Source organism: Ornithorhynchus anatinus, chromosome 7 (assembly GCF_004115215.2).
Source record: "Ornithorhynchus anatinus isolate Pmale09 chromosome 7, mOrnAna1.pri.v4, whole genome shotgun sequence".
NCBI lineage: Eukaryota > Metazoa > Chordata > Mammalia > Monotremata > Ornithorhynchidae > Ornithorhynchus > Ornithorhynchus anatinus.
Window position 1 is genome coordinate 11646135 of NC_041734.1, and position 26849 is coordinate 11672983.

General features: G+C 41.8%; 1 protein-coding gene across 1 annotated transcript in view; it reads left to right on the forward strand.

The window, feature by feature from the left end:
• PXDNL (peroxidasin like) overlaps nucleotides 1–22872 on the forward strand; it is a 170338-nt gene extending 147466 nt beyond the window's left edge. Inside the window, exons 20-24 of the mRNA XM_039912534.1 lie at nucleotides 162–370; nucleotides 6575–6695; nucleotides 8565–8694; nucleotides 16117–16230; nucleotides 21999–22872. Coding sequence (XP_039768468.1) covers nucleotides 162–370; nucleotides 6575–6695; nucleotides 8565–8694; nucleotides 16117–16230; nucleotides 21999–22130 — 706 coding nt within the window. The 3' untranslated portion in view covers nucleotides 22131–22872. The remainder of the gene's footprint in view (nucleotides 1–161; nucleotides 371–6574; nucleotides 6696–8564; nucleotides 8695–16116; nucleotides 16231–21998) is intronic.
• Nucleotides 22873–26849: the final 3977 nt, after the last annotated feature.

Genomic DNA, 26849 nt, shown 5'->3' on the forward strand with positions numbered 1-26849 from the left:
AAGGCAATTAAAGTCGATTTAATTGCAGAACAAATGTGATCTCTTCCATATGGTGCTTTCTCTCTCTGCCCTTATCTCTGCCTCATTATCACTGTTTGACATGCAGTTTAATTCTCAGGCAGCTGATCCGTGATACTGTGTCTCTTTTGCTTGCTGACTAGGTTCTGGTATGAAAACCCAGGAGTATTCATGCAGGCACAGCTCACTCAGCTGAAACAGGCCTCTTTGGCACGTGTACTCTGTGAAAACGGTGACAACATCCAGCGGGTGCAGCCGGATGTCTTCTTAAAGGCCGAATACCCTCACGGGTACGTGAGCTGTGATGAGATACCAAAGATTGATTTGAGACTATGGCAGGACTGCTGTGAAGGTCAGTAACGAGCAGGAGATCAGAAGAAAAACTGCCTTCCGTGAAAAGAGGGAGGGGAAAAAAAACTCTGGCTGATTTCAATTAGCTAGGATTGTTCTGGATTGAGGTGTGTTGTGTGAATGATCGAAGTGAAGATTTAGACTTGTCTGACCAATTGGACTTCCCCAGATCCCCAGGCCTCTATCCCCTAGGCAAGTATTACCTAAGTACAGTTCAAGAACAGGGCAGGATATTGGACAATTCTCCTGGGCATCATCCTCCTTTATAGTATCACTGCTGGAAAAAGATGCTGCTTGAGAATGGAGAGAATAGCTCAGTAACTCCAGAAATCTGTGATTACTCTGTTTTATCATACTCTCCCAAGAGCTTAGTACAGTGCTCTACACACAGTAAGTGCTCAATAAATATTTGATTGATGGATTCTAGTCATATCCACTCTCTGAGAATTCCCCGGAGCACCCCCCTGCCCTTGAGGTGCTCGGGGCAGTGCTACTCTTGGGCATTTAAGGGGGCAGAAGGCTGACTCTCCTAAGCCTGCCACTTCCACATTAGAATATATAAGGCACCCAGGACAGAAGCAACAGCATTATTAATGCTGGCTAACTCTCTCAAGGTCCAGTGAGACTCAAAGCGTGGAGATGTGATCGACCAACATCTAATAATAAGATTTCTGAGTGAATTCTTTATCAAATATAGAATTTACCTCCTTTGTCTTATTTCAGTATGGAATGGAGGTAGAAAATTCTTGTCGTAGTAATAATACTATTTGTGGTATTTGTTAAACTCTTATTATGTGCTGAGAACTGTTATGTTATAATAGACATGACATAATCAGATTGGATATAGTCCCTGTCCAACGTGAGATTTACAGTCTGTAGGACAGAGAGAACAGGAATTGTGTCCCTATTGTACAGATGAGGAAACTGAGACACAAAGAAGCTAAGCACCTTGCCTAAGATTACACAGCAGGCAAGTAACGGAACCAGGATTAGAACTCAGGTCCTCTGACTCACAGGCCTGTGCTCTTTCTACTGATAAAGGGACAACAGGGATCTGGTTATATGTCCATCCCGATTATATTGTACCTACCTACTGCTTTGTATGGTGCCTGGCACAAAGTAAGTGCTTAACGAATGCCATTCTTATTATCATCATTATTATTATTAGTTTTTTTAAGGGGGATTCAATATGAAGAAAGCCTCAGGACATGGAATGCGGTGCTTTTATGGGATAATGGAAGTGTTCCTTTAGATAGCTCTTTCTCTGAGGGTATTTTAATTTTCACTGTTATGAATGATATTTTTACCACTGATTGCTTATCCCTTCTTCTGTCACTGTTCAAGTCCGGCCCAGTGAACCGGGAGGGGCAAATGAGAGTTTGATGGTGATTTACATGCTTTTCCCATTTTTGTCCCATGAACCTACATGTCTGGAAAGAAAAGAGCAAATGAAGATCCACTACTTTGCTGACCTTTACTCAGAAAAACAGTGTAGGTGTTAGCTAAGCACTGGATAGGAATCTATTAGCCTTACCATTATTAATAATGAATGTAAATTTGTTTTACTCTACACTGCCTAAAAATTAAGTAGATGAATTAACTGGTTGTTCATATGTGCAGTGTACCACTAAAAAACTTATTGAGGCTTATAATAGCTGCTTTATACTTTGGGAAAAATGTCAGGCTTTGTTTTTTATAGTCCTGCCATTTTCAAAGCAGTGGGAATCACTCAAGCCTATGTCTTCATTATATTATTGTACTCAGAAAGGCATTTCAGTAGCAAAAGCAGATTCTACTATAAATACTCCCTCTGTGTTTTTAACTGGAATGCAGGGAGTGCTACAATGTATACTTAGAAAGTAATTAGAAAATCCAAGCAGCCCGGCTAGCCCGTACTTGCTGAGCCTCAGTTCTGTTGATTTCTCACCAAGATAAACTCATTTAGGTAGGGAGTTTGAGGATGCTGTCTTTAGTTATCTAAAAGTGTGACAAAAGTATGGCCTTGATAATGGCCACATCCTTTGCGTTAGCAATCTGTCCCTGTTTGAAGCAGCCTGGACTGGTGGCTAGAGCATGGACCTCAAAATCAGAAAGACCTGGGTTCTAATCCCAGTTTTTCCCCTTTTTATGGTATTTATTAAGTGCTTACTTACTGTTTTAAGCACTGGGGTAGTTACAAGTTAATTAGGTTGGACATAGTCCCTGTCCCACAGGGGTTCTCAGTCTAAGTAAGAGGGAGAAGAGTTTTTTAATCCCAATTTTCAATTGTAGGAACTGAGGCCCAGAGAAGTTAGTGACTTACCCAAGGTCCCAGAGCAAGCAATTGGCAGAGCTGGGATTAAAACCTAGCTCCTCTGACTCCCAAGCCCATTCTCTTTCCACCAGGCTCTGCTTCTTCTTCATGCTGTATGACCTTGGACAAATCACATAACTTCTCTGGGCCTCAATTACCTCATCTATAAAATGGGGATTGTTTGTGAGCCCCATGTGGCACATGGACTATGTCCAACCTAGCTTGCATTTGCCCCAGCGCTTTGTACAGTGCCTGGCACATAGTAATGGTTTGACAAATACCATTTTTTAAAAAAGAAGATCAGGCCCATTCAGAGAAATTTTAAACATTCCAGGCTTGTAAGATAACATCTAGAAAATGGCTACAGTATTTCCTCAGATATATCAGATCTGTGGTGCTAACATAGCTCTGAGCATTACTGACAAGAATGCCAGGGTGATTTGGGGTGCCATAGTGACTTTGCCAGGGGGAACTGGTGGCATTTGCTGGTGAAATTCCCCCCCAGATCAAGGAATTGAGAGGTTGAGAAATTAGGGCAGATGGGCCTCCCAACCTGGGGGCACTCAGCTTAGACTCCCAGAATCCCCCAATCATCATTTTGGCCACTTTCAGAAAAAAAAAAAATAATAGTATTTGTTAAGTACTTACTATGTGCTAGGCACTGTACTGAGCATTGGGGTAGATGTAAGCAAATTGTGTTGGCTAAAGTCCCTGTCCCACATTGGGTTTCCAATCTCAATCCCCATTTACAGATGAGGTAACTGAGGCCCAGAGAAGTGAAGTGACTTATCCAAGGTCACACAGCAGACAAATGGCAGATGGGGCAGGTATGTTTACAAATATGAGCACAGCCCTCTAGTCTGCCAAATGTAGTTATTCACAGTCCGCTTCCCCCATTTCCTGGCCTTCTTGCCGGGTACATTTCCCAACTTTATTTAATCCACATTTGTAAATAATGGCATTTAAGTGCATACTATGTGTGCCAAACATTACACTAAGCGCTGGGTTACATCCAAGATTGTCAAGACAGACATATTCCCTGTCCCATCTAAGGTTCAAAGTCTAAGGGAGAGGGAGATCAGAATTTAGATCCCCAATTTACAGATGAAGAAACTGAGGTACTGAGCATTTAAGTGACTAGCCCAGGGTCTCAAAGCAGGCATGTGGTGGCGGTAGGATTAGAACCCAGGCCCTAATCTAATCAGTGGTATTGATTGGGCAGTTACTATGTGCAGAGCACTGTTCTAAGTGCTTGAGAAAGTACAATAAAACAGAGTTAGGCCCTCTGGTCCCCAGGCCTATGCTCTTTCCAATAGGCCATGCTGCTTTTTGTTAAAGTGAAGGCATCTCTCTTCTGGCCAAATCTAAGATTGCAGTAATAATAATAATAATGATGGTATTTGTTAAGCACTTCCTATGTGCCAGGAACTGTACTAAGCGCTGGGGTGGATTCAAGCAAATGGACACAGACCCTGTCCCATGTGAGGCTCACAGTCTCAATCTCCAATTTACAGATGAGGTAACTGAGGCACAGAGAAGTGTAATGACTTGTCCAAGGTCATAGAGCAGACAAGTGGCGGAGTTGGAATTAGGACCCATGACCTTCTGACTTCCAGGCCCGTGCGCTATCCACTAAGCCATACTACTTCTCTACCATGCTAAGCTGTTGGGCGTAACATGGCGTAGCGTGGCTTCTCTACTTTGCCATACAGTCTTGAAATGCAGAACTACTGATCCGAGAGTCCCCAGAATTTACTGCCCAACATCATCTTCACTGCCTCCCATACAACAGATCAAGGATTTTTGCATGTGGTGGAGTCAGGCTAAAGTGGTACACGATTAATTCAGTGATATCCATGAGTGTAGACATTATTCCTCATCTCCTATCTGAGTGGCTCAATCAAAACCCACAATCTGGGTACATCCGTTTGGTAAATTCTTTACTTGCAGCTCATATTAGAAATGAAAGATCACTCCTGATGCAGGTGGTCTATATGATAAGGTAATGCAAGTGGCATTCCAAACCACCATTCCTCTTAATCTGATAAATCTTCCTTCAAATAAAAAAAAACATTCCACAGAGAGCTAACAGATGTATATTTTCTACTGGGATTTATGCAGCCATCTGGTCTTGCAATTTCCAGTTGCATATTTCACATTAAACTCTCTCTTTAAAGTTTCAAGTTACTCTAAAAACAGACTGTTTCATATACATATGTAAATATATTTGTTTACTTGAGATTTTTGTTCAAGTAAATGGTCCTTCTGAATGAGGTTTAATTTCTTGGATTGTTTATGCTGCCTCAATATCAAAGTATTCTGAAATTAAGGTTACAGCAGGCCTAACTTTAAAAAGTCCCTGCAAAATATTTCGGAGAAAGTCAAACTTCACCAGTCCCTAGGAAACCTTAATGAGGCAACTGCCACAAGATTGACTTTTCCCTTGCCTTTGAATTCACCTGTTATTTTTAGCATTTTTAGTGATGTAAACTGATCTCCCACTCACTTTTCTTGATCTTGCAGAAGACTTGTTTGAATATTTGTTGAAAGTGGAACTAAGGACAAGTGCTATAGCAGTGTGAAGGATGCTAAAAAAAAACAAACCCTGGAAGATAATGAAGAGTATGAAACAAGACCTCTGCTCTAATAGTGATAAAGACAATAAATCAAAACAATACAGATAAAATGGAGCTTAGCTATAAAATAATATTCCCCTAGAGATACTTCCTACATAAGTTCACCAACTTCTAGGTTTTCAATTATCTCCCAAAAGGCAGTATTTTGTGCTTTATGTGTTTACAAGCCTTCTGACGTCTCCTGGAGGACTTTGACAGTTCCTCATTCTACAAAACCCCAAGACAAACTTGCCATTAAATTTTTTAGAGCAATGAAATAGATTGTTATCAAATAATTCTTCTAATGCCCACTTAACATTCACAAACTAGCAAGTAATGTTTCAGCATAACCATATCCACATGGTAGGGTTCAGAAAGTATGCTTCGCTGATTGAGTTACATAAAGGACTAAGTGCTGCATTCAGTTGTATTAAACTCCCTGTGAGACTGAACTTTGGAAATTTAGACAAATTTCTATAAATCTATTGTATTGCACTCCCCCAAGTGCTTGGTCTCATCTAATAATCTCTTTCGGAAAAATACTGAATAAATGTTGGTTTATTTTACAAGTTCCCTAATGTATTTGCAAACTGATCTTTAACTTCACACTAAAATAATTGGTGGTAAACGTTAATCTCAAAGAGAAACCTAGACCCAAAAAAAATGCCTGCTTTTAGAGCAGGAACTGGAAAAAATAGAAAAATGATTAAATCCTCTGATGTCAGTGCCTAATACTTCTTCCAGCTGTCAACAGTGAAGAGACAAATCAAGGTTGCCCTATTCTGGGCAAGGTTGTTCTATTCTTTGTGCTTTTCTTAGTACCTCAAGGTTTCAGTCCACTTTCAGTTTTCCTTGTCCTGATTATAGGAAATTAGCCTCAGAATATTGATGGGCTCCCCTTCCCCCAGCTAAGGGCAGGTGTACAGAGAAAAGACCACTCAAACTAAGAAAATAGAGCAAGATGTCTAATTTCAGGAGTAAAAAAAAAAAGAGAGACTCCCCAATTGTTGGAGTTTTCTGTTAAAATGCAAGATGGGTTGTAGCAGTATTTTTCAAAGGCATTCCAGCTCATTTGCTGCCAGGAAAATTCAGCTTCTGAGAGCCCATCTCTTTCATGGTGATGTGATTGGAGAACCTGTCACCCATTTTGGGTTGTCTATCTAACTTTTTACAATACCTGAAAACAATTATGAAGTTCCTTTAAGCCTTCTTTTTTTTTTTTGCACTTGTCCGCACATATCCTATTTTCCAGTCATACGATGGCATTTATTGTTGTTGTGGCTTTTTATTCCCACAGACTGTAGGACCAGAGGGCAGTTTAGAGCACTATCGCAGGAGTTCCGAAATAAACGCTCTGCACACCTCAGCTCTCCCGAAGAACATAGCACAGATGAAGCCTCCAAGGATGTGAGAAACAGGTTTGTGTGTGTGGTTTCTTACATCTGATTTTACCATAGTATTCCATGAATTCAAAGCTGAAACAATGCATGTCAAATTTGAAACTTTTATTTTAATAACAGGTCTCTTTGCTCATTTATTGGCAGGAAATATGTTAAGAAGGGAAAAACTGTCATGTTTACAAGCAGCACTTATGTAACAATTAGGCTGGCACCCAGTCCCTCTAGTGGTTTAATAACATGAATAACCTCCCCTGGGCTTTGCTGACTTCCTAGCACCAGGACAACTGCGCTACTAATTCTAGAAGTGGGACCTGCAAATGGGTCGTTTCTCTGAGCGGTTTTCTTCAAGTAGCTTTAGGTTTGAGCTAAATTTTTTCAACATTGGCATGACTTAGGCATTGGATCAAAGTAAGAATGAAATGTCACTGGGACTGTTGGAAGCAAACACATTTTCCACTTTCATAGGGTAATCAATTTCACAAATTTTAGTAAGAGTGAGGAAAAACGGAAGCATTTAACAGGCCAAGTCTGAGATTTCGGCCGCCAGAATTTCTGTGACGACTACCATCTGCCTGGTGGCATATTAGTGGGTATAGTAGGGTGCATTCATGGCATTCGCCACCATTTCCCAAAGGAAGGGAGGGCCCAGGAACACAGCTGCCTTTCCCTGTAATTCTTCTGTTCCCAGAGGGGAGCCCCTAAACCTCAAGGTTTTATCTATAGCTCTTCTGTTTCCTAAACACAAACACCAATCTGCAGCCAGCAAACCGCTGCCAATTCTCAAACTGTGGGTGGGAAGGACTGGATGATGGAGTGCCATTATTAAAGAGCCTTTTTTTGCTGGAGGCTTAACACCAACAAATACAACCAGTGAAGCCTGAATGAGCCCGTCCCTGGGCGATGGGTGACAGGCCCTTCATTGACATGGGGAGGCGGATGACCAGGTCTTCATTTCCTTTGGTGTGAGAGTGGGAGGGAATTAGCAATGACAGGCAATGTTGTGGTGGTAGCCTTGGTCACTAGCTGCTTCAAGCGCTTTGGCCATTCTTCCTAAAGATGGAGGACCCTATTTTATTTGGGGGATTCTCAGGGCAACTGCCATGATGTAATCTCTCTTCAGAGAAAACATCCAATCCCCAGAATATGAAAACTCCTCTGCTGGAACCCCCATCCCAAAGCTCAAATCTTCCAGATCTCCTTTCCCTTCTCATATGGGATTGGTGGGTGGGTGGGTGGATGCATGTGTGTGCCTGCTCATTTGGGAATAGAAAACCAAGTCAGGGAAAAAAGGAATCATTTTTCCATCCTGTGTTTACCCTTTTGAAGCATAGGGAATTCTGCATCACATACCAGCTCCCTGATGGGTTGGCTTTCTCCCTTAAATGTCAAGCCTCTTCATTTCTGTTAAGAATTTGAGAAATATTTCACTCAAATTTGAGTCTGAAGATTTTTTTCTTGTTTAACTGAATTGTTACTTTGCAATTGTCTGGCTTGAGAAGGTGTGATTTTTTTTTTTTGACAACCAGGCTTATCACTGTCTTATCGTAGATCCCATTGTGAATATGTAACGTAGCAGGCAACTTTCCCACCTGTGTTCTGCATTAATGTGTGACATTTTTACCTGTCAGTGTTCTTTGTGTAAGGTGGAAAAAAAAGTCCCTGAAAAAAAAAACACCTTTTGAGGACTAAATGCTGCATGCAACATGACAGGCCTTTGTTTGTTGGAAAAAAAAAAGTTATTTCATTCTCATTTGAAAGAAACTATCAAATGGAATGACATTTTGGTTTATCCATTATAAGCTCATTTAAATTTTTGTTCCAAAAGAAGCATTTTTTTCTTTCTATCCTTAATTCCTGATCTTAAATCTTTCATTTTGCTACTTTTAGGCCTCAAAAAAATTTTCACATGGAAAGAGAGTCAGTGAATGGAACTCCCTGGCCTGACACAGGTGTTTCCCAGGACTTCAGCCAATTTGCTGCAGAAGTTCAAGAAACAATCACAGCTCTCAGACAGCAGGTTGGTCTTCCTCCAATGCCTGAGCTTATGCCTGAGCTGTTCCATAGGTGATTCCAGCTGACCTTGAAATCAAATACCATAATCCTGGTATCAATTTTGCCCATGTGTAGGATTGTGCTAGCAGATCCTGCACAACTAACTCTCTCTGCTCCTTACACATCCGAAAACCTTTCATGGGATGGAATTGCAACAACTATTTACAGGTTCTGGGGCTGATTTTAGGATGACCATATTCCTGCAATTTTTGCTCAGAGAAATTTCCCACTTTTGTGTTTTTTGTTGGGTTTGTTTGGGGGGATTGTTGTTTTTGTTTCATTTTATGGTATTTGTCAAGAGATTACGTATGTGCCAGGTACTGTGCTAAGCGCTGGAGTAAATAAAAGCAAATCAGGTTGGACACAGTCCATGTCCCATATGGGGCTCAAAATCTTAATCCCCGTTTTACAGATGAGATAACTGAGACACAGGGAAAGTAAGTGACATGCCCACTTGTCAGAAGACAAGGAGCAAAGCTGGGATTTCCCAGACCCATGCTCTATCCAATAGTACACATTGCTTCTCATTAGGCCATGCTGCTTCTCATGTTGGATATCTCATGCTGGTCTGCCCAATGGCCATATAGGTTAGACGTTGTGCTTTTTTGGTATCTTTAGTAATAAGTTATTTATTTACACCTACTGAATGCAATTAAGCCACTCGTTCTGTCCATCTACTTTTAAAAGATTCCCTGCTGATGATATTCCATCGGATATAGGCCTGAGGAGAAGCTGGAGGGAATTGTTAAGATAAATCTAGATGTGCTCTCCCAAGTTCTGCATACAGTGCTCTCCACAGAATGACACACTCAAATACTATTGGTTGATGGATGCTCAGCCCACATTTTTTTTAATGGTATTTGTTAAGCACTTACTACATGTCAAGCACTCTTCTAAGCACTGGGGTAGATACAAGTAAATCAGGTGGGACACCGACCTTGTTCCACATGGGGCTCACAGCAAGTAGGAGAGTGAACAGGTACTGAATGCCTATTTTACAGTTGAGGAGACTAAGGCACAGAGAACTTAAGCAACTTGCCCAAAATCACACAGCAAGCAAGTGGCAGAGCCTCCATTAGAGCCCAGGTCTTCGGGCTCCCAGGCCTGTGCTTAACCACTAGACCATGCTGCTTCCAATGTTAATATGGTTATCATGTTAAACCAGGGGTTTTCTCATTGTCCATTCAATCGTTCTTTCTCTGCCTCTGGAAATTGTCTCCTTGCTATGTTCAGACCCAAATATTTTTGAGGGCAGGAGGCAGGAATCATTGTCTACCAAGTCTTTTGTAGTGTGCCCTCCCAAGCACTTAGTTTGGTGCTCCGCACACAGTAAGTGATAAGTAAATACGATGGATTGCTTGATTTATGGGGTGGCTTTGACTTCAGCCTTCCTGCTGGCCTCTGCCTTTAAATGACCTTTGCACCCCTCTTCCCTTCTCTCTGGCCTGTGTGGCCCAGATGTTTGGGCAGCAGCCACCACTGCACAGAATTCAGCCTTGGTCCTATCCCAGCTGTGGTGGTGAACTGCAGATGTGGGACACGGTAGGAGAACTAGAACCTCTTCAATGCTGTGGGCAGATAATGCTGCTCCAGACCCACTCAGCTTCACAACCTCAGCCCTTCCCAACCTTTCTACCTTTCCAAATCACCTTTGCAACAATCATCATTGCTACAAGGATCCCAACCTTCTTTCCAAAATGGTCTGGCAGACAACAGGAGGTATCCAGTTCCCCAGCAGGGAGGAAGTCTGGGCGGAAGGGATTGGACCAAGGTCCAGAGTTTAGGCCAGCTATGGAGGCAGCCAGACTGAGGGACCTAAGCCAGTAAGAGAGGTTCAGTCGTGGGTGAAATCAGAGGCTGATGGGGGAGTGTGTCAAGGTCATGACGGAATGGAGCCAGAGTCTTTGCAATGGAACTCATTTCTGTATTTACACTTACTGTATGCAGAGTACAGTATAAATGCTTGGAAGAGTAGAATATAACAAAACAACATACACATTTCCTGCCCACCATGAGCTTAGAGTCTAGAGGGGGAAAAAAGACAATAATATAAATAAATAAAATTATGGATCTGTACTTAAGTGCTGTGGTGCTGTGAGGGGGGATGAATAGTCAATCTTTTTATTAAGCACTTAACTGTGTGCAGAGCATTGTACTACTGAGCGCTTGGGAGAGTACAATATAACAGACATACTCCCTGCCCACAACGAGCTTACAGTCTAGGTGCCAGCCTGTAAGAAGTAGCCAAATGGAGGGCAGATGGAGCCATTGGTATGGGTTCTTATGCCTAAAGGGAGGAACCTCTAGTAAAGGTCTTGTCAGTCCATGGCTACTTGTGACAAAGCCAAGATACCATGGTAAAAGATAGAGCTGGCCCACAGTCCAGGTTACTGGACAAATGCATTTATTTTCCCTGGCATTATTCAGGGGCTTTGGGGAGGCTTTCAGGTTCTTTTTGGTTTGTGTGCCTATTTTGGATGGAAAGAGAATCCAACGATTTATTTCTCACTAGCAAATTGGAGGTTTTCAAAAGGCATCTTTATCCAGTGCTGTGTGCTGACAGGCTTAATATTTTGAAGACAAGTCTATCTCAGCCTGACTATATTCCTCTGTAGTGTGGAGATTGCTTGATTAGGGGTCAGTGAATTAGAAATTTGCCAAATCTTCTTGAACTCAAAAAGCACCTCTCTTGACTCAGATTCCCCTTTGCAACATCTCCTCCACATCATAATGTGTGCTCTACGTCTGGGGAGAGATGTTCACATAGTTTGCTAATTGAAAACCTAACAGTTTGAAAACAGGAAAGGCAAATTACATCAGAGAGAAAAAAAATGTCCTCACTGGCACATTTTGGCAGTATAGTAATCCTTCCGCATCACATTTTAGTGAAACAAATTGTTACATGACAGCAGATAATATACTTATCACAACTGGGATAGCTGGGGGCAAAGGCAGCAGCCCCAGATAGCAGTGCTGCTGCCTTTTAGTGCCTGGAGTTTTCCTGAAAACCTAAATTCGTCTTTTAGAACATCCCCATTTCTCTCCTATGACATTCTACAATTTAATGAGTATTTTGCTATATGATAACTTCCTTGTTTTACTGTTGAACAGTTTGCAATGGGAATCTTGATGGGCTTAAAAACAGTGAAGCTACAAAATTAATATCTTGATGGCAAATTCATGCAAGCCTAGTTTCCGGGGGGATATTACCATTACAAGATGCACAGGGCATTCAGAAGGAAATTTTTTTTTGCTTAGTGAGAGACGTATAACGGCTTTATTTTCTCTAGAAAAATCAGCTTGGTGTTAGATTAACCTGCTGAGGGTGAAGGAGAGGACAATATTAACTAGTACTTCAGCATAATAATAAAATACATTGAATTCTTCAACACAGAAATTTCTAGGAGAACTCTATCCCTTGCAGTAATTTTCTGAACAATGCTTTGTTTCTGTTCTTAGTGTTTCTCAAGAAGAAGTCTGTTTTCTCAAGGTGATAGCCTTCCATGAGCTAATGTTACAGTGCATTATAAATGAGAAATAATGAAGCCAACACAGAGCACAAGTCAAAGGCCCCATGCTTACCACATTTCCCTTTCAAACCAGTGTTCCTCACACTGGAGGCCATGGTGGACCAGCGTGAGGGGTGGTGGAAGCTCCAGCTGAAGGACCTAAAGCAGGTTGCTAAGCCACTGGATGGGAATGACATCATTGTATGAGGAAGGGAGACCTTGTTTAACCTACTCTACTCTGTTTACCTAAATTCAGAACAATATTCAGCACATACCGCTTAGTAGGTACCGTAATCAGAATCCAGTAAGACATTGCTAGTGGATGGCAGGCCTTTTTTCCCCTTAAACCCTAGTATTAGGAAAGAGGAAGAAAGTGCATTCTATCCCTCAGAACACTGGGCAAATGCTCAATCAATCCATGATGTTTATTGAGTGCTTACTTTGTGCAGAACACTGTACTAAGTGCTTGGAGAGTCCAATACAATTGGTGGATAATAATAATAATGTTGGTATTTGTTAAGCGCTTACTACGTGCAGAGCACTGTTCTAAGTGCTTGGATAGATACAGGGGAATGAGGTTGTCCCACATGAGGCTCACAGTCTTCATCCCCATTTTGCCGATGAGGGAACTGAGGCACAGAGAAGTGAAGTGACTTACCCACAGTCACACAGCTGACAGGTGGCAGAGTTGGGATTCGAACCCATGACCTCTGACTCCCAAGCCTGGGCTCTTTCCACTGATGTGCTCCCTGCCCATAAGGAATAGCCTCTGAGATCAATCTGCCAATTGTATTTAATGAGCACTTACTATGTGCACAGCACTGTACTAAGCGCTTGGGAAAGTACAATACAACAGAATTAGACACATTCCCTGCCCACCACGAGCTTACAGTGTAGAGATATTCTGAATATTATACTGAACAGCTGTTGGTGGAATTGGAGCAGATTTCAATTTCTTCCATTTATCTTAACCTCTCCCTGCTTGGGGAAACATTTCATGATCCTTCTCCGTGCCAGGAGAGCCTTCTAAGAACCTGGTTTTTGTTTTTTCTTTCTGTGGTGATGGTGGTGGGAACATTGTTCAGAAAGATCAAAGAGGGGTCTTGAGGAAGACATGCAAATCTTTTAAGAGGTCACAAGATGAAAAGGTTTGAGAACCAATATTTTCAACCCCGCAGCAGTTTCCTGGTATTCTTATGTCTTAGCCAGACTAGCACCTTATTGTTTCTCATTGTCAGTATTTTTCTGGCTATATTTAGAGGGGCTCCAATAAGAATTCTCTTATAAAAGCCAGTCAGATCTTTAAAGAGGCCAGAACAATTATTGTTAACAGTACCTTTGGTGTTTTTCTAAACATATTTCTACCGATCGCTTTAGGGTTTTTCCATCTGCACAAATTACAAGCAGCTGGCAGACATTGATTTAACAACTCCATTTTTGTGATGGATGGTCCATTATAAAAATATTTTTTTCTATTAAACAATGCTAAATCCATTTAGCACATTGATTATACATGAAATAATTTTACAGACAGAAAAGTGGGTCTTTTCTGCCATCTTACAGTGCTTGACAGTGCTTTCTAGTATGTCAACTGGGTAGCAATTTAGAAGATTTACTGCTTGTTCTCAGGCATACTGTCTATGACATATGTCTGTAAAGGCAATGATAACCTTAAGTTCACCAGCAGCTCTTTTTAGATAGGTTGTGGAAATTGTCTTAGGAAGGAAAACTAAAGCCATGCAGAAGTGAGAGGATAAACTGGTTCATTTTTGTAAAATCTCCGTATTTCTGATTTGAACTTCAAATGACCATCTTCACAGAGTTTCAATTTATGGCAGGAAATGAGTTCTCCCAAGAAGTGGGTGTAGATGGAGAATAGAGAGGGGCCCAGAACTGACCCTTAAGGGACACCCACAATTAGGGGCTGAGAGGCAGAGGAGAGTCCCGCGATAGAGACTGAGAATGAGTGGCCAGAGAGATAGGAAGAGAACACAGTGTCAGTGAAGCCGAGGTTGGTTAATGTTTCCAGGAGAAGGGGTGGTTGATAGTGTCTAAGGCATCTAGCTGAGAGGTTGAGTAGGTTTCGGATGGAGTAAAGGTTGTTGGATTTGGCAAGAAAGAGCATTTGTGACCTCTGAAAAGATGGTTTCTGTGGAGTGAAGAGGACAGAAGCCAGATTGAAGAGGGTCAAGGAGAGAATTGGAGGATAAGAACTTGAAACAGCACATGTAGGCAACTTGCTCAAGGAGTTTGGAGAAGAATGGTAAGAGGGAGTTGGAGCCATAACTAGAGGGTAAAGGGGGCAAGGGTTTTTTTTAGGGTAGAGGAGACATGAGCATGTTTGAAAGCAGTGGGGAAAAAGGCACTGGAAAGGAACAGTTGAGGAACTTTGTAAGAAGAAACAACACAGCCCAGTGGAAAAAGCGTGGGTCTGGGGACTCAGAGGACCTGGGTTCTAATACCGGCTCTGCCGATTGAATGCTGTGTGACCTTGGGCAACTCACTTAACTTTTCTATGCCTCAGTTGCCTCAACTGTAAAACAGGGATTAAATACCTCTTCTCCCTCCTACTTAGACTGTGAGCTTCATGAAGGACAGGGACTCTGTCCAACCTATTAACATGTACCTACCCCAGTGCTTAGAACAGTGTTTGACACTTAAGTGCTTAACAAATACCTAATTTTATGTTTCTCTAGACTTGGAAGCAGAGAGTTCATGCAGTCAGGAGGGATGTGTAGAGTGCAGGGCAGGATATGAAAGACTGGAAAAGCTCTCTCCCCTCAGCTGGTCTTTCAAGGTGCCACTGACAGCTGCTTTTAAACGTCTTATCCCTGAGGTCTCACAAGGATTCACTTGAAGTGGCTTACTACCCTCAGACCCCACACACATTTACATTCGCATTTTCACACACACAGGGAGCAGCTGCTGAGACAGCTGAGACAAGGTGGCCAAAAAAACGACCTCCATCAGGCCTCAAAATGAGGTGGTTCTTACTGGTCACCATTATCGGCCGCTACCGTCTACCCCAGTGGCTACTCCCAACAATGCTTGGACCGCCTCGTGGAGTCAAAAACCCTAATGAACAATTTCTGACCCAGGGCAATGTTTCCACCAGTGATGGAGCACGTTCAGAAAAGTGTACCCATTATAAAGACAGGTCAGGCATATATATTTCCATGTCTTCTACTGGGGAATTGTCTTTGTGGCATTATAATAATGTGATATTTAATAATTCATAATAACAATAATGGTATTTGTTAAGTGCTTACTCTGTGCCAAGCACTGTTCTAAGCACTGGTGTAGTTACAAAGTAATCAGGTTGTCCCACGTGGGGCTCACAGTCTTAATCCCCATTTTACAGATGAGGTAACAAAAGCACAGAGAATTGAAGTGACTTGCCCAAAATCACACAGCTGACAAGTGGTGGAGCTGGGATTAGAACCCACGACCTTTGACTCCCAAGCCCTTGATCTTTCCACAAAGCCACATTGCTTCTCACTAAGCCACGCTGCTTCTCAAAATACTGCTTGTTGAATAAATCCAATTTAATGGTCATTAAGCTCAATTGTCTCAGTAAGTAATAAACTCAATGTGTAAGTTAGGCACCTTTGAAAGCTGCAGGAACTCTCTGAGGCCAACAGCATTCTTCCTAGTCAATAAATTGTACCTTCAGGATGCTATTATTAATTCAGACTTGGGAACAAGCAGCCTATTGAATTGGAGTGAAGGTATTAAGAAAAATAAAGTTTATCTCAGAGGTTGCAAGATTCTCATACCTTTTAGGTTTGTACTTTGAGAGTGCCGCATTTCATTAAACTACGTTATTCACTGGTTTAGTTTCTATTACTTCAGTTCTCCCCATCTTGCTCCTTCTTCAGATAAACAAGCTGGAGGCTCGCCTAAGGCAGGAAGGGTGCATGGACAGTAATGGAATCCAACGAGGAAACAATGAACACTGGATGAAAGATGACTGCGTTAGCTGTATCTGCAAGGTATGTGCTATTGAAAGTTTTTTCTTCCTCCATTTATTTCCACTTTTCCTCTGCTGTCCTGCCATTTAAAGCAGCCTGCAGTGAAGAATTAAAGGAAAAAAGGCCTATTCCTTTGTAGCCGGATTCCAGTGATACCATTGAAAATTCCTGTTCTACTGATGCCCTCGGAAGAGTCTCATCAAAAGGTTTTCAGACAAATATCAGTAAATTCTTGTATGCTGATGACTGTGCTCTGGAGACCTATGCAGGAGGACAAGCTGCGGACTGTGAACTGCTTTGAAAAGTTAGTGGAGTGCTTTGGATTGACAATAAACCTGAAGAAATTCAGGAAATGCACTAGCCAATAGTAGGGAAACCATACAACCACAGGTCTTCATGAGCAACATAGAATTTATTTCTATCATCAAATTCTGCTAACTGGGTTTATACACTAGCCAATCATGAATGCATATGCAAAGACTTAAAACCAGAATTTAAAAGGAGGGAGTTTGATGGTCAGTGGCTTAGTGGATAGAGCAAGGGTTTGGGAGTCAGAAGGTCATGGGATCTAATCCTGATTGGCCACTTATCTGCTGTGTGACCTTAGGCAGGTCACTTCACTTCTCTGTGTCTGTTACATCATCTGTAAAATAGGGATTGAGACCGTGAGCTCCATGTGGGACGGGGACTGTGTCCAACCCAATCACTTTGTATATACTCAAGCACTTAGCACAGTGCCTGGTGCATAGGAAGTGCTTAACAAATACTACAATTTCCATTATTATTATTATTATTATTAGGAAAGGACCAACAGACATTTAAGGTATCATGAGTGTTTACAGCCATGTACAGTTGGGAGACAACTGAGGCACCCAAACTAGCATGGCGTGGAGCAATTAGAAGAGAGATTGCTCTCTTTGAGCAGAGGCTTTGAGAATATTGGGGTGCAAGAAGGCAGTCTGAAAAACAGTGGCAGGCCCTGCCAATGGCAAAATACAATTTTGGGGTTTGTTGCACAAAAATCTTTTTAATCTCCCTCTCATGCAAAGGAAGGATCTCACTTCCAAAAAGAACATGGACCTGGGAGTCAGAGGGTCATGGGTTCTAATCCCAACTCTGCCACTTGTCTGCTGTATGACCTTGGGCAAATCACTTCACTTCTCTGGGCTGCAGTTCCCTCATTTGTAAAATAGGGATTGAGACTGTGAGCCCCATGTGAGACAGGGACTGTCTCCAACCTGATTAATTTGTATCTATCCCAGGGCTTAGAACAGTGTTTGGCACATAGTAAGTGTTTAAAAGTACCCTAATTGTTATTTTTATTATATGTAGATTCACACTTTGCATGGGGGTCTGTCACCAGTGGTTTTGTTTCAAGAAGCAGCATGGTCTAGTAGATAAAAGCATGGGCCTGGGAGTCAAAAGGACCTGTGTTCTAATCCCAGATCTGCCACTTGTCTGCTGTGTGACTTTGGGCAAGTCACTTAACTTCTCTGTGCTTCAGTTACCTCATCCGTAAAATTGGTATTAAGATTGTTAGCCCCACATGGGACATGGAATGCGTCTAACCTGATTAGTTTTGATCTATTCCAGTGCTTAACAGAAACCATAAAAAATTAGCTGGCTTATTCTTTTTGTATTTATGTTTAGGTTGAAGAGGTAGGGCTTATTAAGTGTTTGCACTGCAACTTTGGTATTCAAGAAATCACCCACCTTTCCTCTCTGCGAAAATGTAAAATTTCTTTATTCACTTTAAGGGTGCTTAGTATAATAAACTGTGTCGACGCCCAGAGGAATTTGCTACTTTAGAAGAGGCAATCTTTATACGTATCTCAATGGGTTAAAATGAATCCGTATGAATTAACATTAAAAAGTGAATAATAACAATTGGGATATGAAGCAGATGAGGGCAGTAAAAGTGTTTCCTGTTGAGAAAGGAGTTCAGCAGTAACTCCTTCTGTGGCCACAGCTGATACTCCTAACCATGGCTGTGGGTCATGTGACGTGACCTATTTGGTCACAAAAGGCCTAGCAGTAGCATTTCTTGAGAGCCTGTTATGTGCAGGGAATCCCCCTGGTCACATTGGAAAAATACCAAGAAATAATAAAAGGCAGGGTTCCTGCTCTGGAGATCTTACAGTCAGTTTGAGATGATGTGTTGGTGTCTCCACCCAACCCATTACTCCTCCTAGAGCAACAGTTCCAATGCCTTTGTACTGAGGGCAAGATTCCAAAGAAGGCCAAGATAGGTAAGCTGCCCGGGCCCTGACAGTGTAGAAATACTATTTGGCAGCCCTGTGGTCCCTGCAAATCCCCCACTGAAGAATCTAGACAGTCCTAGACTTATGATATTTCCAGTTATGATGAACAGTGCATAAAACATCTCTAAATGTACCCCTTACTACATCTTTCACCTCCCCCCGGCCACCCCGTTCCTGGTTTTGACTTGATAGCACTAGCTTCCTTCATGCTACTAACTTTGTTTATCCCCTACAGCAGGTACAGGACTTGCTTGGAGGTAAGATGGTGGCAGTGACTGTCCTTGGGGATCCGGGAACCTTGTCCCCTCCACATTGCCCTATGTCTCCCAACCTCTCAGGCTTTGCACCCTGTTCCTGTCCTCTTGTGTAAACCTTTGCCCCTCGTGTCCCTGAAATTGTCATGTTTCCCTGCTCCTCTGAGTGCCTTCTCCCTCTGCTGAATACACACCCACTATTTCTCTGGGGTATTCCTACAGCCTTTAACTACTTCTCTGCTCAGAGGTGCTTTCTTCCTCTTTTCTTTGGTTTTTATAGTAGAGTGGGTATTTGAAATTTTTTTTAACTTGTTTTGTGATCTGGCTGACCTCTTCCTGGCTGTAGCCCCTCCTCCCCATCAGTAAAGTCACATCTGAGGGGGCTGCCCCAAGGAAGGGGAAGACACCTGGGAAGGAGCTGCTGTTATTTTCTCTCCTTCTTTTACTTGCAGTCCTAGGACTACTTTGGCCCTGAGGGCTAAACTGGGCTGGGAGGGGGGGAGGGGGAGGGTGTGTATAGTCTGATATCAGACTTTCTTCTCTGTACTGGCTGCTCTGGTCTTCCCAGTTAGAGCAGACCAGGGGGGAGGTGAGGGGGTGCTGCTTCCCCAGGAAAGGGACTAATCTAGTCATGAAACAATTTAAATTCCATTTTCAAAAAGTGGTGTCAGGAGCAGAAAGAGAGGGAAGACCACAGTAGGACCTTTAGGATTGGAAGAAGAGGGGGCACTTGGCTGCATATGGGTTTGGGGACACACAGGAATTAAGAAGTGTGGGGAAGGGGGAAAATTTAAAGAGAATGCATTGGGAGGAGGGGGAGGGCTGGGGGGAGGGGGCACCACAGGGAGGACAATTTACCTGATTCTCAGACAGAATCCACCAGAAAAAGACACCACATACGTTTTACTTCCAATGGAGTAAACGTCAGCTACTCTACATTGAGACCTCCCTAATTTAAGTAAGTTACTACTATAGTTACATTTCTTATCTGTGATAGGGCTGAGTAGCCATATCTGGGTAATTTTGGTCAAAGTAAGCAATCTGACCTTGTTCCTGGAAACACTTCACCATTTATAATCATTTTCCTAGGAGAAATTGATTCCAACTTGTGTTTCAACTTAAGATGAGTTTTCAGAAACTGCTTAGGTCATAAAACCACGAACCACCATTATACTGTTCAACCTTATTGTGAATAGGACTTGAAAAGGTGCACTAAAAACCATGGTCTTCAATCCCATCACTGGCCTTATTCAAATTAGGATTTCCTAGTGAGCTTTCATTTTGCAGTTGTATGTAAATAGGCCAGGAATAATTGGCATTACTTTGTTCAATGAAATTGGGTATCTTAATAGCGTGATCAAGTTACTTGATCAGGGTGACACAGTTTTCCCAGAGGTAACAATGACTGACCATCCTAAAACAAAAATGCTTTTGTTTTGAGCCCTTCAATGGAAAAGAGAAGGAAAAATTACTACCAGTCTGTAGATGGATACTGCAGTAGTATAAGCTGATAATCAGGAGGCATTTTAATTCACAGTCTGTCAGTGTTGCCAAGCCATGGTCATTAGACTTCATTAGATTGAAAGTTCAGGAATGCTTTTTCACGCCTGCTGAGAAGTAAGCCAATATCATCTTGTGAAAACTGAATTAACTAAAGACAGAATGGAGGGACACAAGGTCCAAGCAGTGACAGTTCAGTGATTCCATCAATGGAACTCGTCAGTAGAACTAAGTGACGGATAGGTCACCGCAGCCTCTATCTACATGATGTTGAGTAATGGACTGTATTGCTGTTTATGCCCTAAACTCTTGTTAATGATACAACTGACAGAACCCCAAACAGAATATAGACAGCATAGTTCTGGAAACTGAAAATATCCACCAGACCCTCTGTGACAACAATACCGCTGACTAGCAGGGCAGGAAGAGCACCAGTGGCACTAGCCAGTGGGTACTTTTGAGGCACCAGGTCACTGACAGGACTTTAGCTGACACCAGCTAAGTTACTTGCTCAAGGAGCTTTATTTATAGGAAAGTAAATATTGCATCATTAGCATTTTTTAGAGTGTCCAACCACCCTAATGGGAGGGCTATCTATAAAAGCCTGAGTGCGATCAGATTAAGGAGGCACATGTGGTGGAATGCCATTGCTGAAGAAGGGGTGCAGACCAACACCAATTTAAAGGCTTTGATACAGTTCTGAACCGTCTTTATGGACCCATCCACACAGTAGTATGAAGGGTGAGTGAAAATGGCTCACCCTTAGCAGCAAGGGATTCTGAAGAAATGGCACAACCCTATGTGCTATAGTGAATTTTCCTTCCATCCTATAAGTCCTAGGGAACCTGCCAAGGTTTGGACACATGGTTTTTGCTTCAGTTTTTGAAGAATTGCCTGTAGCAATCAGAAGGAACCTTGGGGAAAGGTAAGATTTCCTAGTCCTACTGGTCCCCGACCAAGGTCTTCCAGCACAGGAGCCTCTTTGAACAGAGGCTTTGGGAAGGACAAGTTCCTAAGACACAAAAATCAAAAACAGCAGCAGAAATGACAAATAGTAAATCTACCATACAGCAAGAGACAACCTTCATCTTAACACAGTAAGGATGGGATCTGTTCAGCCATGTCTTCAAACACTTTGCTGCTGTTAGAACCATCGTCACCCAGAGGAAACGTGTGTGAGTGTGTGTTTGTTCTGGAGGGTCAGGGTGGGAGCATAGCCTAGTAGAAAGAGCACAGGGATGGGAGGAGGCAGGAGATTTGACTTCTGCTACCAGTTTGGTGACTTGCCTGCCCTATAACCTCGGGCAAATGATTTAAGTTCTCTGCATCTGTTTCCTCATTTGCTAGATGAAGATTAAATTCCTGTTCTCCCACCCCCTTAGACTGTGAGCCCCATGTGGGAAAGGCCTATATCTGATCTGATTGTATACTCCAGTGCTTAACATAGAGCTCCGCACATAGTAACTGCTTAACAAATACTACAGTTTGGTGCCAGAAAGATTCTCCCTATGATCTCCTCTATCCTCTGAGAGTCTCTCTCTCAGGGCATGAATATTGTTTAGAGAACTATAAAATGGGATGGACTAAATGGGATTAAGTGGCTTGGAAAAGTTAAAGGGAAAACATGCTCCTTTTTTACCTTACCAAAATACATTCCACATTGGGCTGAGTATGATATTCATACTGCAAACTAGGCAAGTGGTAAACAAGTTGACAGTCTCATAAATACTTTCCTGCTGAAGTCATTTACTAACATTTGGCTTTTGCCTTTCAGAGCGGGCAGGTGACTTGTTTGGTGGAGAACTGTCCTTCAGTAGACTGCCCAGACCCCATCATCTTGGAAGGAAACTGCTGCCCAACCTGCAGAGTTACTGGGAAGCCCATCAATTCCCCCGAACACCTTTAGCTGACATCAGTCAATTGGGTCTGAGCCCTGGACCCTCCCTACCTGCACTAACATATTTGATGTGAAAATGCACACAGATTTCAAAAATCAGGTCAGTGGAACCATTTAAACTCAGTGGACATGGCCTGTCCAATTGACTTCAGTATTGCTGGAAATAATGCAAAAACAAACAGTCAAAAAATTGCACTGGAAGTCATTCACAGTAGTAAATTCTCTCAATACTGCCTCTGAAAGTTGTAAATTTTGCCTCAAAAAACTTGTGTGGAAATGCATATTTTCTCCTTGCTATCTTTTTCATCAGAGTGGGGAAATGTCTATAGCATTTTGAAGTTGTGAATAGTGAGAATGTGTTTCATTTGGAAACACAAACCCATGCTTTAACAAGAGTAGATTTTGATTGAGGGAGGAGTCTAAATGGTACTGAAATGTTTTCTGCAGGATGACCTGCTATTGTGGGGCTTTTGTGGGGCTTGTTTTCCCCCTTCTTTTCATGCATTTGGAAAATAATCGGCAGTTTCAGTTTCCCCTTAGAACTTAATTCTCTAACCTTCTTCTAGCTCACTAAAAATACCATCAAAGCATTCCTTAAAATTAGAAAAAATAATCCTATCCTATTCCAAGTGAAATACTGATGAGGCTTTGCATTTAGGTGCCTGGGCCCATCTCTCAAAGAACTGTTCATTTTTTTTAATTTGTATTTTTGTATTTATGCGCTTACTATGTGTCAAACACTGTTCTAAGTGCTGGGGTAGATACAAGTTAATTAGATTAGACACAGTCACCTTCCCACATGGGTCTCACAGTCGAAGTAAGAGGGAAAACAGGAGAATTGAGGCACAGAGAAGTTAAGTGACTTGACCAAGTTCATACAGAAAGCAATTGACAGAGCTGAGATTAGAACTCAGGCCCTTTGACTCCCAGGGCCATGTTCTTTCCACTAGGCCATGCTGCTTCTCAATATAACTGACTCTAGAAGAGTTAAACCAACAAACCCAACACAAGAGATGGTAATATAATTTCCTAAAGACCTGCCTTCTGCTGTCCAGACAATTAAAAGCACTGCATCTGTGAGGTGTACACAGGAATACCAAACATCAAATTAGAGCTCTTTACACAGAATATTAGAATTATTGCTCTTCCTCATTGCACCCTTTTCCCCTCACGGCTTTTTACAAAAATTGAACCCATCACATGAAACTCTTCAAACGCTATGAAGTAAAGGGATGTTGTTTTGTTCCATCTCATGTTTTAGAACATAGAAGTCAATTTTTCTTATTGGTTATAAAAAAAAAGTTCTCTACTCAAAAAAGACATCCATGGCTTTACTGAAATACTCTGTTGATGAAAAACTAAGGATCATTTATACTATTTTTATACTATTACTATTTTTGCAATTTGGGTGGCTGAAGCCCCAAATGAATTGGTCAAGCTGTTAAATTTTCAAGCAAATCATTTAAAGGATAGACTATGTAGTATTTAGAATTATAGTCATTTAAATGTAACTGATTTGTAGGCTGATTGGTCTTGCTGAGCCAGTAACAGAGTTTGATGGGTGTAATGGGCAACCCTAAAACATATACAAATATCCAAGAATTGAGATGGACTTGGCTAAACTGGGCAGTTTACCTTGCACTGACCCCGTGCACTGCATGCATGCTCTCTCTCCTTCCTTCCTTTCTTCCTTCCTTCCCTCCAGACATTTGGCTTCCGACATCTGGGATGTCTCCTGCTCACTATCTGGTCTGTTTAGGTGCCCCACCATTTGAAGACAGACAATCAGTCAGTCTCTGACTGCAGGGTGACTAAAGTTATTCCCTTCCCAACTGCTCTCATGATTGCCCAGAAGGGGAAGGGCCATACAAACGAAGGATGTTGAGTATATGTTCCAGACTTTGGGAAAATATGATATCAGGCTACTAAAGGTATATATTTTAAAATACTAGAAACCACCTGTTCCCAGAACTCTACATAATATGTGCCTCAATAAGCTCAAAGTTTGGTCTTGACTGGGAATCAATCAAATTTCATTGCATGTTATACTTGGAAAGATGCTTTAAATATGTTATGTCCAGACCATTGATGAATTTCTTTGCTTATGACAAACTGATTATAGATCAATCTTGTCATCATTACACTTATCTGTAACATTTTAGATTTTGTACTCTTAAAACTTTATACTGTAAAACTGACCTAAGTGTATGTCAGTTTATCTTAATCTGAATGGATTTGATTTCTTTATATGTTTTTATAGCTTACTGTAGAGAATCCAACTGGAAATGAATCTTTATTAAGGACTTTTTGTATAATCAAAAATATGTTTAAATCATGCAACACTGTGTAGTCTAATTTTCTCTCATTCACTGAATGTTTTTGTTGAGTGATCAAAAAGTCTTGGGAGTTTTGCACAAGAGGGTCTACTGGTGTGGATCAGATAGTCATCTTAGAGGTTGGGACACTTGTAATGTTCCATCTCGAATGGATAGAGTTTATGGCCACCATATTCCCTTTCTCTTCCCTGTGGATTGGAGCATAGAAGCCCTCAAGGATTTGTTTTGAACTGTCTGCCTGCTTTCAAAGAAGCCCCTAAGGGCTCCCTCATGCCCCTACCAGGAGACGAGAATCAGAATCCATGGAAACATCTGCATGAGGTGAGCAAATGTTTTGGTGGAAAATATTGTCTGTCCTAATCTCCTAAGAGAAAGGAGGAAGCTAGACATCCTTCTACTACCGGTGGTGAGCCAGGAGCATCTCAGTCCAGCCCTAATTCTGCTACCGGCTGGGGGGTGCTCAGAGCCCAGGAGGCTGGACTGTCTGGATCCTGCAATTTTCCCATCAAATTGAGAGATGCCAGAGTCATCAGTTGGCATGCTTGAAGGGCAGTTCCATGTGTGACTGCCCTATCTCCAGAAACTGATCTTTTTTTAGGCTGCTAACAAATCATCTTCTTTAAGCTCTGTTAAGGAACAGGTAAGACCATGAACTTCTCCAATCAGCCAATGGGTTCTCCAAAGGCATTTAGAGGAAACAAAGAATGAGGGCATGAGGTAAGCCTTTTCATTCCCCACCCTAACTTTCTTTGGCCTGTACAAGAAAATGACCCAAACTTGGTGAAATGTGCTTTGGAAATCAATCAGTGGTATTGATTGAGTGCTTACTATGTGCAGACACTATACTAAGCACTTGGGAGAGCCCAGTGCAACAGAATTAGCAGGCATGTTCCCTGTCCATTTGTTCCCCAGTGCTTAGTACAGTGCTTGGCACATAGTAAGCACTTGACAAATACCACAATTATTATGTTTCCAAAAGCCAAGATAATGAATTCTCTGATCGATTATATGGAATATTTTCAATTGTTTAATCCTCAGTGAAATCAAGCTCACAGATGTGCACGGGGGAATTTTATCAGTCAGCTTTTGCATTAAAATGTCATTTGCTTACTTACCCAGAGCAAGCATATGTTTCTGCCCACCGAGGAGGAAACTGTGCTGATTTCCTGGCCAGGGTTTCCTTTGTGGTAGACCTACTGGGGAACAGAAGGCTTCATTCAGTTTGTGGATTAGAGTGTATTTGTTCATCTTGGTACAGTTGGCTTCTTTGGTTTAATGTTGAGAGACCGTTATGAACTTTGTTATGCCATTTGGACAAAGCATATCAAGTTCACATTATATAGTCTAAAGCCCTAAAACTCTTTGAATCATTTTGAATATGCAGTTGGCACAAAAATCCAACCTGAATTTTGAAAGAAATGCTTATTATAAAAGGCAGTATGTGTCTTTTGCAATTTTTTTCAGGCATATTATTTGTTTAAAGATCAGTCTGAATGGAGACTTTTCATAAAAGTTAAAGAAATTCAGTGTTACCTTATGAATGAATATATAAAGTGAGGGAACCTGTGGAAAATGCAAGAGGTGGTAAGTGTTGTATTTAAAGTGAATTTTTACATCTTGGTGGTTTGTTGGTGTTTGTTTCAAGCATCCGAACGATGTTTAAATTTGAATTTAGTATAGGATTCTTTGAATGGAGTCATATGAGCCTCCATATTGAGAGCAAGAACCTGAGCCAAAGAAGTGATTACAGTGTTAGTGGCTTGCACAGTGCTTGCTACTTGCTCTCTCGTTCTTGATAGTCATGTTCTCATTAGGGCCCAGAGTGTACCATATTGTAAGATGCAGGTGCAATCTTCCTCCACTCTATCTACAGGTGGAATTGGAAAGAGAATCCAGGTCTCCTGTTTCCCAGAGAAATGCTCTACCCACTCTATTGACGATAGAAGAGTGAAATCAAAGACTGTGACATTATACATATTTGGGCCTGGGGTTCAGAAAAGCTGAGTTCTAATCCCGGCTCCGTTGCGAAGCAGCATGGCTTCGTGGATAGAGCCTGGGAGTCAGAAGGTCATGGATTCTAAACCCGGCTCCACCACTTGTCTGCTGTGTGGCCTTGGGCAAGTCACTTCACTTCTCTTTGCCTCAGTTACCTCACCTATAAAATGGGGAGTAAGACGGTGAGCCCCACGTGGGATAGGCACTGTGCCCAACCTGATTTGCTTGTACTCACCCCATGCCTGGCACATAGTAAGCACTTAACAAATACCATTATTATTATTATTATTGTTTCCTTGACTTTGGGGAAGGAACTTAACTTCTCTGTGCCTCAGTTACCTCATATGTAAAATGGAGAAGAATTTTGTGAGCCCCCTGTGGGACAAGCTGATTAGCT